General features: G+C 37.8%; 1 protein-coding gene across 1 annotated transcript; it reads left to right on the forward strand.

Annotated features, from left to right (window-relative positions):
- The first annotated feature begins 6,000 nt into the window (after positions 1–6,000).
- On the forward strand, positions 6,001–15,044 carry LOC147644589 (uncharacterized). Its single transcript, XM_086826134.1, is given in 6 exon segments — positions 6,001–6,286; positions 6,337–6,584; positions 10,708–10,819; positions 12,863–13,482; positions 13,549–13,663; positions 13,716–15,044. Coding segments are annotated over 6 exon segments (1,614 nt in total). The 5' UTR covers positions 6,001–6,189; the 3' UTR covers positions 14,138–15,044.
- Positions 15,045–15,508: the final 464 nt, after the last annotated feature.

Here is a 15,508-nt window from a genome sequence, read left to right on the forward strand (position 1 = left end):
AGGCAGCTATATGATATAGTCGTCAGATCCGGCCCGTTCCGGAGAGACTAGCTTTCGTAGAAACGGACAGACGGACAGACGGACAGAAGGATAGACGGACAGACGGACATGACTAGATCGACTCGGCTGTTGATCCTGATCAAGAATATATATACTTTATATAGTCGGAGGTGCCTCCTTCACTGCGTTGCAAACTTCTGACTGAAATTATAATACCCTGCAAGGGTATAAAAATGTTTGAACTTTATAAATTTTCGAGAGAATTTGATCAAATTTAAGATATAGCCATTTCATTTTATTCTACAAGTTTGTGTTAAATTTCATGAAAATCATATATATATCATATAGCTCCCATAGAAACGCTCGAGAAATTAATGCAATTAAAAAGTATAACTTTTTTAGTTTTCAATAAATTTTCATCCAATTTGATATATAGCCGTTTTATATTATTCTACAATTTTGTGTTTAATAATAAGAAATGGAACTACTATATCATAAAGCTGCCATAGGAACGATCGATAATTAATACAATTAAAAATTATAAGTTTTCAACAGATTTTCATCAAATTTGCGATATAGCCGGTTTATATTATTCTGGAATCTCAATTTTAAAATGAAAATCGGATGACTATATCATATAGCTCCCGTACAAAGGGTCGTTAGATATAGAGGAATATGTAAAACTGTGAATGTAAAACTGTAAATATAATAAGTATAGGCGAATAAAATAAAGACCAGGCAATACTTTATTGCTTTTAAATATATATAAAATATATTTAATAATTTCATAGTGGTCGATATTCTATCTGCAAGGGTATGTAAACTTCTGCGTGCCGAAGTTTGCGTTCCCCTTGCTTGTTCTCTCATAAAAAGGTTGTACCCCTCCAAAAATGTTTATAGATTGGGAAAGCTGGGCTTAAAATACAAACTGCAGGGACCTTACTTTTTATGTTCGAAGTTGAAACAATTGACATTTTTATGTTTATTAGAACTGTCAAAGCCATGTAAACTAACGATGTATACAAAATGAATTAGTAGAATATTTTGTTTGTGTTCAAAATAGTTCCGGTTGTTTTTTTTAATTAAAGTTTAAAGTCGGTTGTTTACTATAAAATATAATAATAAACTATAATAATTTTAAAGATATAAGAATTTATGTCAAAATAATGTATATCAAATATTAACAAGAAATGATGCTAACTTCGCACACCAAAAATATAAACCCTTGCAGTAGAAGCTAAATCATAGAAATCCTCAAAATATATATGTTATATATTTATGTTAAAAACAATTAAGTAATTCCTGCTTTCATTACATTCACCATTACATATTATATTTACAGTTTTGCATTCACAGTTTTGCAGTTTTTCTCTATATCTAATGATCGTTTGTATGGCATTTTCAGCAAATGGCCCTGTTGGACTTTTCTGCCAAATTCCTGCCGACTTTCTGCTTATCCGCTTGGTGGGTAGGGTATGTAAAGTTCTCATTTGTTTTTATTCATACGTGAGCGGTGTAATTCATGATGCCGAAAGCTTCGACTTTCTTACAAGTTGATTTTTTTACATTTCTTATAATTAAATTTACATTTACTTACATTTAGTAAATCATTTAAGCATACTCACAAACTATTTTCAGAATATTATACGACCAAGTGGGAATTGAACGTCTTAATGTTTAACAGTCCGGCCGCTTACACATATCGCCACGCAGGCAACTAAAATTGTGTCGCGTGAGAGGGACAAAACTTGCAACCCTTTTGGGACATTTATTTTTATGCTCGCTTGATATTTGTCTTTGTCGTCGCGAAGCGATCGAGGTGCGTGGCTCTGGGGTTAGAACATCCGTCTTCCATATAGAGCCCTATCTAATCCCGCGCGGGCAACCCCTTTTCTTAATATATTTTTGATTTTTTTAATTCAATGAATTTTCTTTAAAAAATTTTTGTTTCAGTAAAAGATCGACGAACAAAATTAAAATAAATCAATAACTGTGGTTAGAGATAGAAAACAAAATTATACTCCATATAAGTACACAAACTCTTGAAAATACAATACTAAGTTCATATTAATAGGATTCTATTCCCTAGATATTTTCCAATTTTCATTTAGAGGAATTCTACGTAGTTTAAAAAGCAAAACGTAAAATAATTGCTAAGTTTTTCGTTTTTTTCTGGCACACTTAGTATTTGATGAATTATTCCCGATTCACGTACATGAATGCCGCGCTTCCACTTTGCTGAAGTGAACATAAGGCTCGACATAGTTTTCTATCCAGATAGTTCACCGCATGAAGCAAAGTCCGACTGGGTGTACACAAAATTGTATAATAATATAAAATGGCTATATCTCAAATTGTAAAATTCTGTTAAGAACTGAAAATAATAATTTTTTTTTATAAAAATTTTTCAATCGTTCCTTTGAGCTCATTCAAATAGACTCAAAACTCAATTGTGAGCTCACCTGGAAACGGACAGAACGACATGACTAGATCGACTCGGCTGTTGATGCTGATCAGGAATATATATAGATTATATGGTCGGAAATGACTTCTTCCTGAAATTTGAATACCCTGCAGGAAACTCCACAAAAATTAATAGAAATGTACTCAACTTCAATGATCCAAGCTTTCTTTGTTGTTAGCCTTTGACGAGGTGAGTTAAAAGTGACGCTAGCAGCTTATAAGTTAATATCTCTTGATATCAAATTTAGTAACGATTAATATTAACGCTAACACAAATAAATAAGAAATAATTTGCGCTCTCGTTTTGTGTTAAAGTTTGCAGTTAACCACTGAGGTTAACTTAAATTTTTATTTTGTGCCAAAATCTTCCTTTTTGCATTCCTTTTTGTGCCTTCTTCGTTTTGCTTTTGTTTGCGCCGTCGCAACAGGTTAGTTATTTATCTCCCACGCTTACCCTCTCTCTTGCACTTCTTATCTTATCTGATCTCCCACGCTCTCTCGCTCTTTCGCTGTGCCTTTTCACTTCTTATCTTCATTCCGATCTGTTGCTTTTTTCCTCTATTTTTTTCAAGTACAAGTACGGTTCTAAGTCTTAATAATGTCTGGATCGATCGAACAAGTTGTAACGATGCGCTGTGTAACGTTTTGATCGGCTTGCGTTGTTGATTGAACCGGACCGTTCATACTTAATGATCTGGTCTGAATCAGACCAGTCGGTCTGAATTTCCATACGGTAGCGATAGCAAACCTGAATTCGAACTACCCGAATTATTTACAGGGAATCATAAAGGAATCCTGCTAGGAATTTGTCGCGAATTTCAGCACGAACTACCCCCTGAATCAAAAGGGAATTTCGGAAGGGATTCTGAACAGAATCATACAGGAATTTGATACGGAATCAGGCATAATCGTAGGGGAATTTAGAGTAGAATCAGATAGGAATTCAGAGGAAAACGTGTCGACTCCCCGTAACCCCCATAGTAAATATCTGACGCAATTTGTAATACATTTTTGTATTTATTTATTCATTTAAAAAACTTTATAATTTGTTCAATGATTACCACAATTTTTCTTAGCATAACTTCTTGCATTTTCCCTAAACGTATGTTACGGGTCTTTCCTTCCGGCTGTTGCCTCGTCAATCTAATAGTAAAATACATATGTATATTCATATGTATGTTAGAATCAAATGGACAATATTTTCCATAAATATACACACCAATTAAGAAGAAAACAAATACTGGATATATAATGGCCTTATCTTCACACCGTCCAGGTTCAAAAGCAATTCTGGAAATGAATTTATTAACTGAATACAAATAAGTCACTTACCCTTTAAAAATATTTAATAAATTACATTGCAAAACACTTGTGAATACTTCAGCTGTTATTAGAGCTGTGAAAAAATCGATTTCAACAACGAGATTATCGATTTTTTTTTTTCGTTAAATAATATTTTTCATCATCTCAATCTAATTTCGGAACCGCTGCTCCGAAAATGTTATGAAAATAACAATTAATTGTTGAGCAGTATCCGAAACAGGTAGAATTTTCATTGCCTACTTTGTTTCGGAGCTCTTACCGAAACCCATGAGATTTGTTTTTGTTTTTAGAACATGACACCAGGAAACAGGAAAGGAATTTTGGGACTGAAGGGAGCCTTACGCTATTAAATGAGTCTCCCAAGCGCAAAAAAACTGCTATTGGTGGGCAGTATGTTGACGGACTCCAATTACCTGCAACGGGCTCTTAGCAGCAGCCTCCCTCGGCACAGTGCTCGACCTCAGCATTAATTCCAAGAGTGCGCAGATCGAGCGCGGCTCGAAAAATGTTTAAATTTTCTTCTCTAGGGATATTTAATGTTTTAAAATAAATGTCCTTAACGAACTCTTTAACACTATTTGCTCTACTAACTTCTGGCCAAGGAGTTCGAAACGAAGAAAAAGAAAAAGCGGCCTGATCATACCACTGCGCCTTTACGTCTTCCAATCCCGACCAAAACAACTAACCTAATCCCTAGGTCTTTCCTATCAGAATGCAAGAGGCTTACGTAGTAAGCTTTCTAACTTATATTCTGATAGCCTTTCGATTGCATCTCAGGATATTGTGCTCACACAAACCTGGTTAAAGCCGGAGATTCTGAGCTCCGAAGTTTTTCCAGCTGTGCTCACAGTATATCGCTAGATCGCCCTGTCAAGTGCGAGGGTTGAGTTCTTATAGCGGTGGACTCCTCACTTACGTCAGAATTATTAACCTTCGAGGATGTACCGATGGTTACATGGTTTCCAGTAAACTTTAAGGTAGGACAAGTTGGTAGTCCTAGGTGATTTTAATATCCCTGGTGCTATTTGGTGCTCAAATAATTTCTCCAATAGTCGGATTTACAAACAGATCTCAATAATTTTCAAACTTGGTGCCGTGTAAACTTATTAAACTTAAACGGCTCGAAATGTAAGCTAATGACATTCTCTCGTGTCGTTCCTAAGCTTGCTACTTACACGCTAAACTTCTGCTCTTTGGAAAAAATTAATTCAGTTGATGTTTTGGGCGTCCGCTTGGACCCAAAACTTGACTTATTGACATGCATACTGATATTTAGTAAACATGCAAGCAAACCACCTGGCAGCACGCCGGTAGTCAATTTCCTCGTATTCTGTCCTATATTTTTCATCGAGACTACAAACACCTAACCCAAACAGGCACCTGCCACGGGCCACTTGAGTGTACTGACCGTAGTGCATCGACGTCCAAATTAAATAGGAGGCGAGTTTTTAGAAATCTTGAGTTTATGGTTAGATATTTTGTAATTTGGTGCCGCAAACGAATCTTGTTGAATTATTTATTTTTTAATGTTAATGTTTATTTTTTTTTTAATGTTAATTGTCACAAAATTAATCATTTAACATTTTTTTATTTTTTTAAACCTAATATCAACTACGAGATATGGTTTTAAGTTTATCCAGCTTTAGATTCAATCTTTTATTTCTATAAATACATTTCTCTAAGTGCTTGTAATAAGATACAACATGCTTATCTCCATATGCATGTATGTACGTATGTATGTATACGTGCACTATGTAATAATTTATTACAGAAGAATTTTTAAAGTGGTTTACATGTCAATTATCCTATTGGCTAATTTATTTGCCATGGAATCAAAAATTGGCATTGGTCTAATGCTTAGCCTCAATTTAGGCTTCACTTTTATATTGAAGCTAGTCGTTTTAATATCAACTGCGGCATCGTAAAACAAAAATGATTATAATCGACCAGGGTTGGTCTCTTGTTATAAATGCTATAAGTAAATATATAAAAATTAATAATAGTAAAAACAAAATTTAATAATAAATAGATAAATAATTTTTTTTTTAATCATATTTTTTATTTAGTAGGAAACTATCTAAATGATAGTACAGTGTGCATCTTTTTGAATGAGAGATTTGTGATCCAGCTGCAACAATTTGAACATTATTCTAGTTTAGTATTAATTAATGTAAAATTATTAAATGAAACGTTTAAGAAAGATCAGTTAGAAAAGGAAAATGGTAACTAGCTTCTACAGAAAATTACAATATCCATTGAGGTTACACACTGACAGGTAAAATTATAAAATATGTTTTTGGGATTACTTTTTGGCCATCGATTGAAATTAATGTCATTGGTTAGTCTTTTATTGTATTTGGTCCAGATGTCATTCGTTTTGTGGATACCTTTACAAAGGCTTCAATGCATTCAAGATGGCGTTCCTTACATAACAAATTCGTTTTCGCATACATTGCAACGGAGTTCAAGGAAGAGCTGTTGAAAAGATCATTTTTCGAAGGTAACTTTTATAAATGTTTTTCTGCCTCGCCTTTATTAAATTAATTTCAGATCAAGCAAACCTTCTTTTTGTTGTACGAGACTATGCAACCGGCAATATTTTCGACATGAAGACCAACAAATATGTGGGGCCTAGATCAGAAAACCCAGCCCAGCTTAGACTTTTTGATAGGTACCATGTCTCCGAAAACCGATTTCAGGAGGGCAAATCTCTTTTCCCTTACAAATTTAGAGATTTGAAGGGTCGCGAAGTCACTATAGCTGGGTTCAACTACCCTCCATACACTGTTATTAAACAAGTAAGATTCACTTTATATAATATACTAGCTGTACCCTGCCACGTTTCTCTGCGGCATATTGTGGTTGCACGCATAAGAAATAACTCAAACAAAAAAGAATAATTTTCATATACATTTAATTCTGTAATACTTGTGGGTATGCAATATTCTTCGTTTCTCCATTCTCCGCGTAAAATATAAAGACTATCTGGTTTTCCGACACGGGAACACGCAACATATAATTGTCCGTGTGAAAAACAATCTGTATCCAAATCAAGACCACACAACTCCAGAGATTGACTTTGAGCTTTATTAATAGTCATTGCGAACGCTAAACGAATGGGAAACTGCAATCTCTTGAACTGAAACGGTGTTTCAGTCGAGATCAGAGTAATTCTAGGAATGAGGACATCTTCACCTTTGAAAGGACCTGTTATGATCGTTGCTTCTACTACGTTATTCATCAATTTCTTGACTGCGAGTCGCGTACCGTTGCAAAGTTTCGGCTGATTTATATTTCGGAGCATGATAATCGGCACACCTATTTTTAATTTCAATATGTGTGGTGGCATTCCAGGCAGATCAAGTGAGTTTAGAAATTCCGTAGGGTTATTAACTGCTTCCTCTGCCTCCACAACGGGGTCTATCGACTTATATGTAATTTCGTCAGTTTCTATGCTGGACTGGATAACATGATTGAGCTGGTATACATCTTTGTTCTTGGCAGCGAGAATCGCTCGTCCACTGAGCCAATCGTGATTCCTATAATTTATTCGGATATCGGGGAACACTTTTTGGATAAGTCCTTCCTTTGATGTAACTAAATTACAGAAATTCTCGGGCAATACTATTTTGCTCGACGTCTCATTGACTGGCAGCTTTCCGTTCTCCGTGTTCAGTAGCTGTCGTGAGAATACGTCGGCTGAGTCATCGTTCTGTAACTGGACACGCATATTCGTCTTCAACTGTAATGTACGTACATGTTGCCACAATATAGAATATTTTAGGCAAGCATTTATCTCGTCAGCTGGTGTCGATCGGGAAATCACAGGCACCGTTTGCCTGAAATCCCCTGCGAGCAATATTAACGCATTCCCAATTGTTTGGACAGCTCCATGCAAATCCCGCAATGATCGGTCGAGAGCCTCCAGCGATTTTTTGTGTGCTATTGTGCACTCATCCCAAACAATGAGTTTACATCTTTGCAATACTTTTCCCATGCCAGATGCTCTGGAAATGTTGCACGTAGCAGTCTCGATGATTTGCATGTTCAACTGCAACTTCAGCGCTGAATGAGCAGTCCTTCCACCAGGTAACAATGTCGCAGCGATTCCAGATGAAGCAAGAGCTAAAGCTATGTCCTTGTTAGCTCGAACCGAAACCAGAATCAATGTAATGAGGAATATTTTCCCCGTTCCTCCTGGAGCATCCAAGCTTCAGCAACCCTTGCCCTGTCGCGTTCATTATTTTGAGAGTGAATCAAATCGATTGCTGCAGAACGCGACTGCCTAACTCTCAATCGTTTTCTCTCAAGCCTATCTGCTCGTCTTTCTGCTGATTCCGCGTTGTGCATCTGCATTGCTCTCAGCCGCTCAGTCTCTCGGATGGAGGCCCGCTCTTCGTCAGTCATATTCGTAATCTTACGTCTTTTTGCTTCTGTATTGCGCGTACGACGACCCAAACTCGACTTCTTGGGTGGCATGACTTTCTAAAACTGAATAAAAGAATAAAATTTTAATCTCCAATTTCTTCTTTCAATATTTTTGGGATGTTTGACAGGAAATGCTTCGATTCAGCTGGCTGCCTGTAGAGGGCGCAGCAGGGGGAAACGCGAAAAAACTGATATATTCGCAAACGCAGATAAGCTATCAACATCAAAAGTAGACAATAACCGAGCTGGAACCTCAACGCATGTTGTGTAAAAATTTGGGCTTAAACGGTTCAGAACTTTTCAAGTCTATGAAGGAAGTAGACACAAACAGAGCATTTTTATATATATAGATTATTAAGTTATTAAATGGATTTTGAAAAGTATTAGAGGACCTTTAAATCACTTGCAATGAAATTTAGTTTATCTATCTACTCTGTGTCGCTTTTTTGGCAATTAAAATAAAAATGAAAACTTACTTCGGCACGCCGAAATATGTATACCATTAAAATTGGCAATTCGATCATTAATATTTTATAAAATTTAAATATATAAATATATTTGTGTTAAAAAACATCGAAGTAATGTCTAATTGCATTACAGTCCTCTATACACTGATAAAAAAAGAAAATCTTTATTTAAAATTTTGTGCATCTATCATAAAGCCGGTTCCCTGCTTCCGTTCCCAGACAGCGAACACAAATTTCTTTTTCTTGGTGATGATGGAAATGAAGTAGATGCACGTTATGGAAGAAGTAGACGAAGTGGCAATTGTCATAGTCGGGGATCAGTTTCAACCTCGAGATATTGTTTTCCATCGACGAAACGATCGATTGGAAAACGTCGCAGAAACTCACCGTTTTTACGATGCTTTGCAGTATCCACTAATCTTCTGGGATGGTGCCGATGGATACCATTTCAATGTGAAGATGGTAGATCCAGTCAATGGTGTAGAAACGAATAAAAAGTGCAGCGCGATGAACTTTTACTCATACAGGTTAATGGTTCGGAGGACCGATTGCAATCATATATTGAAATGTCGTCAGTTGTTTCATCAGTACATTGTCGATATGTATGCAAAAATTGAAACAGAACGTTTGCTGTTCCTCCGATTGAATCAGACGAAACTTCGGTCCGATGAATATATACATTTGCGGGATGCTGTGATGAATGACCGTAATACAACCAACGTTGGAAAGCTCACGATTTTGCCATCCTCATACATAGGTAGTCCACGCCACATGCATGAATATGCTCAAAATGAAATGGCATATGTTCGTTGCCACGGCCGTCCAGACTTATTTATCACCTTCACATGCAATCCAGCTTGGGACGAGATAGTACAGCTGTTATTTCCTGGACAATCGTATAGGGATAGGCATGACATCACAGCCCGTGTTTTCAGACAAAAGCTCAAGTCACTGATGGATTTTATTGTGAAACATGGAGTTTTTGGATCTGTGCGGTGCTGGATGTATTCAGTAGAATGGCAGAAGAGAGGATTGCCGCATGCGCACATACTGATTTGGCTGTATGATTTTTATCAAAATTACTCCAGATGAAATCGACGATGTTATATGCGCTGAGATTCCACGGGCCGAGGTTAATACGGATTTACATGAAGTTGTCATCAAGAACATGATCCATGGCCCATGTGGTACCCTCAACCCATGTTCACCATGCATGGTAGACGGGAAGTGTTCCAAGCGATATCCTCGAGCATTTACAGCCAACACCGTAACAGGGGATGATGGATATCCTCTGTATAGGAGACGGTCAACTGAAGATGGAGGGACTTCGGCAAATTTAAACATGAGAATTGGTGATATTGAGGTAGACAATCGTTGGGTGGTTCCATACTCACCACTATTGTCAAAATCATACAAAGCGCACATAAACGTAGAATATTGCAATTCCGTGAAATCGATTAAATATATCTGCAAATACGTGAGTAAAGGCAGCGATATGGCAGTTTTTGGTGTTCAGGCAGAAAATGGTGACAACAATGCAGTACGAGTAGTCGATGAAATATCTCAATACCAGGCTGGAAGATACATAAGCAGAAACGAGGCTGCATGGAGAATTTTTTCGTTCCCTATTCATGAACGCTATCCAGCTTTAGTTCACTTGGCTGTCCATTTGGAGAATGGTCAACGTGTCTATTTCACAGAAAGAAATGTGCAAGAAAGAGTCCTGAATCCGCCAGCGACAACTCTGACTGCCTTCTTCACCTTATGCCAGGAAGATGATTTTGCCAGAACCTTGATGTATTCAGAAGTGCCCTCTTAACCATAATATTCCACAGAGAAACGTGGCAGGGTACAGCTAGTTCTTAATAAAATCTTAAAAGAGGAACAAAAAATGTTATTCCTTAAAACTTTTGATCGTTACATACCTAGAAAATACATTCTTCGTAATATCTAAGAAATAAATGCTATGTAAATTAAAAAATTAATCTCTTCATCGGTTTTTTATAATTTTATGGTACATACACAGGGTACTAAAGCCAATGCTCTTGACAGAAGTGTACCAGAGGATTCCGACCTCAGAAATGTTTATATCGATGGTACTGAAACTCGATATAACTGCAGAGTCCAAATCGACACATGTAAGTACACAAGTAATAAAGATGGAATGCATCATCAAAAACATTTTTTGTCGGGAAATGTCAAAGTGCTTCAAATCAATTTTCGTACTGCCAAAAACCTCTTATTTTTAAAAAATGGCAACTGTCCTAAATAATAATAAAAACAAGAAAGGAAGCTTGTAGATTGAAATTCAATTACTAGGAATTAATACAGTTATAAAAAACATTGAAGTAATGACTGCTTTCATTTCCTTCACATATACATATTATATTTACAGTTTAACATTCAAAGTTTTGAATTACCTCTTTATCTAACGATCGTTTGTATGGCAGCTATATGATCTAGTAGTCCGATTATCATAAAATTTAAACCAAAATTTTAGAATAATATTAAAGAGCTATATCCCACATTTGAAAGAAAAAATTAAAATTGAAAATCTGTTGAAAACTGAAAAAGTTAAAAGAGTTTGATTGTAATAATATCTCGATCGTCCCTATGACAGCTTTAAGATATAGTAGTAGGACTTTATTAAGTTTTAAGAAAAATTGTAAAAAAAATTGTTAAAAACTGAAAAAGTTATATATATATATATAATTTTTTTTTTTAATTTTCCGATGTTCCGTTCCGACCCGTTCCGACTTATATATGAGTCAGAGTATATAGAGGGCTAACTTCCAAGTTTCATTCAGATAAAAACTGAGAGACTAGTTTGCGTAGAAACGGAAAGTCGGACGGACATCACTAGTTCGACTAGGCTGTTGATGCTGGTCAAGAATATATATATATATACATAGTTTATATGGTCGGAGATGACTCTTTCACTGCGTTGCAAACTTCTGACTGAAATTATAGCACCCTGCAAGGGTATAAGATTTGGCGAAAGTTTCACACCACCTTCGCAGTTTCGATAAACTCCCCATCTGACCGGTTGTCTTTCGTCTTTGTGCAGGAACTTCATCTGCAGCTCATTTAGCCTTCATCGTTATTCCCTGCTTGACTTCGTCTCCATTTCCGTGAGAAGTGCCTTAGGCACCTTAGGCACCCTTAACCTTGTTGAAGGGGAAGGGACTGTTACTATAACACGTCGTGTATATCAGGGAGCTGCGATTAACGGGGTTCCGGGAAGTTTCCCTCCAATATGCACGTATAGACTCTAACAACCGAGTCGTCGATTTAAAAGGGTATTCTGCCTGGCGTAGGGTTTGGCTTGGGCAAATCCGCGGCCAATCTTTCTTCAAATCGCCGTATCCTAGCTTCGCTACTTTGCAGTATTAGTAGCTCTGGAGAGCTACGTAAGCTATACCTTAAGCTATTTTAAAGTCGTCCTAGATTTGCATTTGTGTATCACTGAGTTTTCAACCCGTGTACACTGATGATGGCAGAATGTGGCGATTGTAGGGTACAGGGATCAGCTAGGCAGTGCCTCTGGATAGCCACACTGCCCAAACAACTGAGGGTGACGCCCCGTGCAAAGAGTCATGTGACAGCTTAATGAAAAAAAGTACCAACAATTAGAGTACACTGCTGTAAGAAAGAAATATTACAGGGGAAAAGCGTGGGACTGGCTTAAGTGACAACTGTAGGAAGGGACCGGACGAGGCCTTCATTGGAGTGGCCAGGTGAGCCTTGTGACCGTTCGCGAGTGACTCTACAATATGGTAAATGGCGCCTGTTTGCATCGCTGTCGACTATAGCGCTACCAGATTCCCTACAGTAAACTCCGCTCGATCGTGAATCTCCTGCAGGCGAACTGCACGTGCTCGACAGTCTCCAGTTCCATCAATGCACCAAATGCAGGCTGTCCTCCTGTTTTTCTTATTTTTTCTACAGTAGCTAAAATGTACTCAAAAACTGAATTCTTTTTACATATGAGTATAAAGATTTCGAATTTTAGTTCATTGTATCGAAATCTAAAACAAAAGTATATTTATTTTACATTACCTTCCTAACGCTACAAGTTAGTCACAATCGGTTTGTAAATCACTTTTCTTGTTTAAATCTACAACTACAATATAAATACAATATTCAAAATAATGTTTTACTTAATAATTTATATTTTATAGCTGACGCCAACGATTGGGGTACCATTTACGCAAATATATCTGGAAATGGTGCACTAGGTATGGTTATTAATAATAAAGCGGATATCTGAATTGGAGCCATGTACTCGTGGTTCAAGGACTACAAATTTCTAGACATCTCTATGTACCTTGTACGATCTTGCATAACATGCCTAGTTCCGATGCCGTTGCGGGTAGCCGGTTGGTATATTCCACTTGAACCTTTTCAAGCAACTCTTTGGTCTGCGGTATTTGTGTGCTTATGTATAGAAACCATGGGATTGATTATAGCATATCGGAGCGAGCAGAAATTATTTTTGACACCCAGCGAACGGGTTGGATGGTGGAGTTGTGCAAAATACGGACTGTCCACGACTTTTAAACTTTTAATATCACAATCAGGAAATAGCAAAGCACATTCAATTACAGTTCGTGTGCTCCTGTTTGCCTGTTTCCTTAACGACCTAATTATTACCAGTATATATGGGGGCGGCCTTGCCAGTATATTAACAATACCCAGCTTGGACGAAGCAGCTGACAATGTGCAACGTTTACGCTCTCACCAATTACAATGGGCCGCCAATTCTGAGGCATGGGTGTCAGCCATACGTGGTTCTGATGACGTGAGTTCTTTTAACATTTAAAAATACTGAAATAAAGTTATATTACTTACGGAAATCATTTGGCAGCCCCTAGTTCAGGATCTGTTAAATAAATTTCGGATCTATGGCGATGAAAAACTTCTTCGGCTTGCAGAGGATCCGCGAGTAAACATTGGTTTTGCTGTTGAACGTCTGCCCTTTGGTAAGAAATCTCTCCTCAAAATAATTTGGCTCTTATTTTAATGATCTCACAGGTCACTTTGCCATTGGGGACTATTTGGTGCCACAAGCAATTGACCAGCTAATTATAATGCGGGATGATCTTTATTATCAATACACAGTAGCTTTTGTGCCGAGACTTTGGCCACTCCTAAAACAGTTCAATTCCCTAATATACAATTGGCACTCTTCCGGGTTCGATAAATATTGGGAGTATCGTGTGGTAGCCGATAACTTAAACCTAAAAATACAACAACAAGTCGAGAGCACTATGTCTGGTAGTCAAGAAGACGTTGGTCCAGTCACCTTAGGAATGTCGAACTTCGCTGGAATCATTCTTGTTTGGCTATTGGGCTCTATTTTAGGCACGTTTACTTTCCTTGTCGAGCTTATTTTAACAAGTATTCCTCAACTTAATTTAAACATTTCGTTGTTGGATAGATTCAGTTATATCTGATATTTTTCTTTTCCGAGCTCATAAGGTTATTGTTGGATTGATAGATTTCATTTATTTTGTCAACTAATGGGTAATAGTATAGTGAAAAAGCTGTCATAAAGTGTGGGAATAAAATGACGAGCAACTATAAAAAATAATAGACGCGGTGAAATTCAAAGTAAATGAAATACTATTTCTTATCATTCTACTTACGTAAAACTGTTAAATAAACCTATTACACCATAATCCAATTCACAATGATAATTTTAATATAATTACAATTATAACTATGTATTTCTTGACGTAAAACTAAATATATTATGTTGTTACCAAATTTGGTAGTTTAAGTTAATCTAGTTCACACCGAATAGGAACTTATTTATTTAAAAAAAAACTTTACTATTAGTCAGTTTATGCAGAATAATGTTGGAGTTACTGCTGATTTACTGGAGATGATATTTTAAATATAAAAGTGCATGAAGGCGATCACAAAGCACAATGTTTTTGATGGCGAGGTTGAGACCCGCGTAATCCAAGTCAGAATTATGGCATAACCTATACCAAAGACATTACAGTTTTTAAGATGCCTTACGACCACACATTCGTTTTGCAATATGGGGCTAATTTTTTGATTCTAACACAATGGCGTTCTTCCTGCTTTCACATAGTTGAAAGCGTACAAATCTAAAAATAAATATGTTTGCTTGTTGTAACGGAACAGCCTTTCTTTGGGCAACGCCGGGCTAGCTCAGGGTGCCCAGGGCTGGGTCCGACCCAAGGCCCGCAGTCCGCACAATTTAAAATACCGAATTAATCGGACGTCTCGTAACTAACAATAACACTAATATCTTACACCTAACAACAACAACTTAAATTTTTTTTCTTTTATCCCAGCTCGCCCTGGTTTGGCGCCGGGTGGTAAGGGCTGCCCGCAGGTCGGCGGCAGCTGCCTGGGCAGAAATTAATACGCAATTCGCCCCTTATTTCGTCCCATCCGGAACGGACTCACCGGAAGGTAGCAGCTGAAGTGAATTTCCTGCAGTGGCTCAGCCGGCTGCTCTGGGTGGCGGAACTGTGTTGCGGCGGCGGCGACGGCTCCGAAGTTGGCTCCGGCCGGCGGACTTGGCTGCGCCGGTCACTCTGGCCGGTGGTTGTTGGTTGCGGCAGCTCTGGCCGGTGGTTGTTGGTTGCGGCAGCTCTGGCCGGTGGTTGTTGGTTGCGGCAGTTCTGGCCGGTGGTTGTTGATTGCGGCAGCGGCGGCGACGGCTCCGACGTTTGCGTGGGCCGGCGGACTTGGCTTGCGGCGGCGGCGACGCGGTGGCCAGCAGCTCGGGCGACAGCTCTGGGAAAACGGCACTGGGTGGCTCTGAGGCGACGGCTCAGGAAAACGGC

This window comes from Drosophila serrata, unplaced genomic scaffold (assembly GCF_035046125.1).
Source record: "Drosophila serrata isolate PLE 108 unplaced genomic scaffold, ASM3504612v1 contig_143, whole genome shotgun sequence".
Taxonomy (NCBI): domain Eukaryota; kingdom Metazoa; phylum Arthropoda; class Insecta; order Diptera; family Drosophilidae; genus Drosophila; species Drosophila serrata.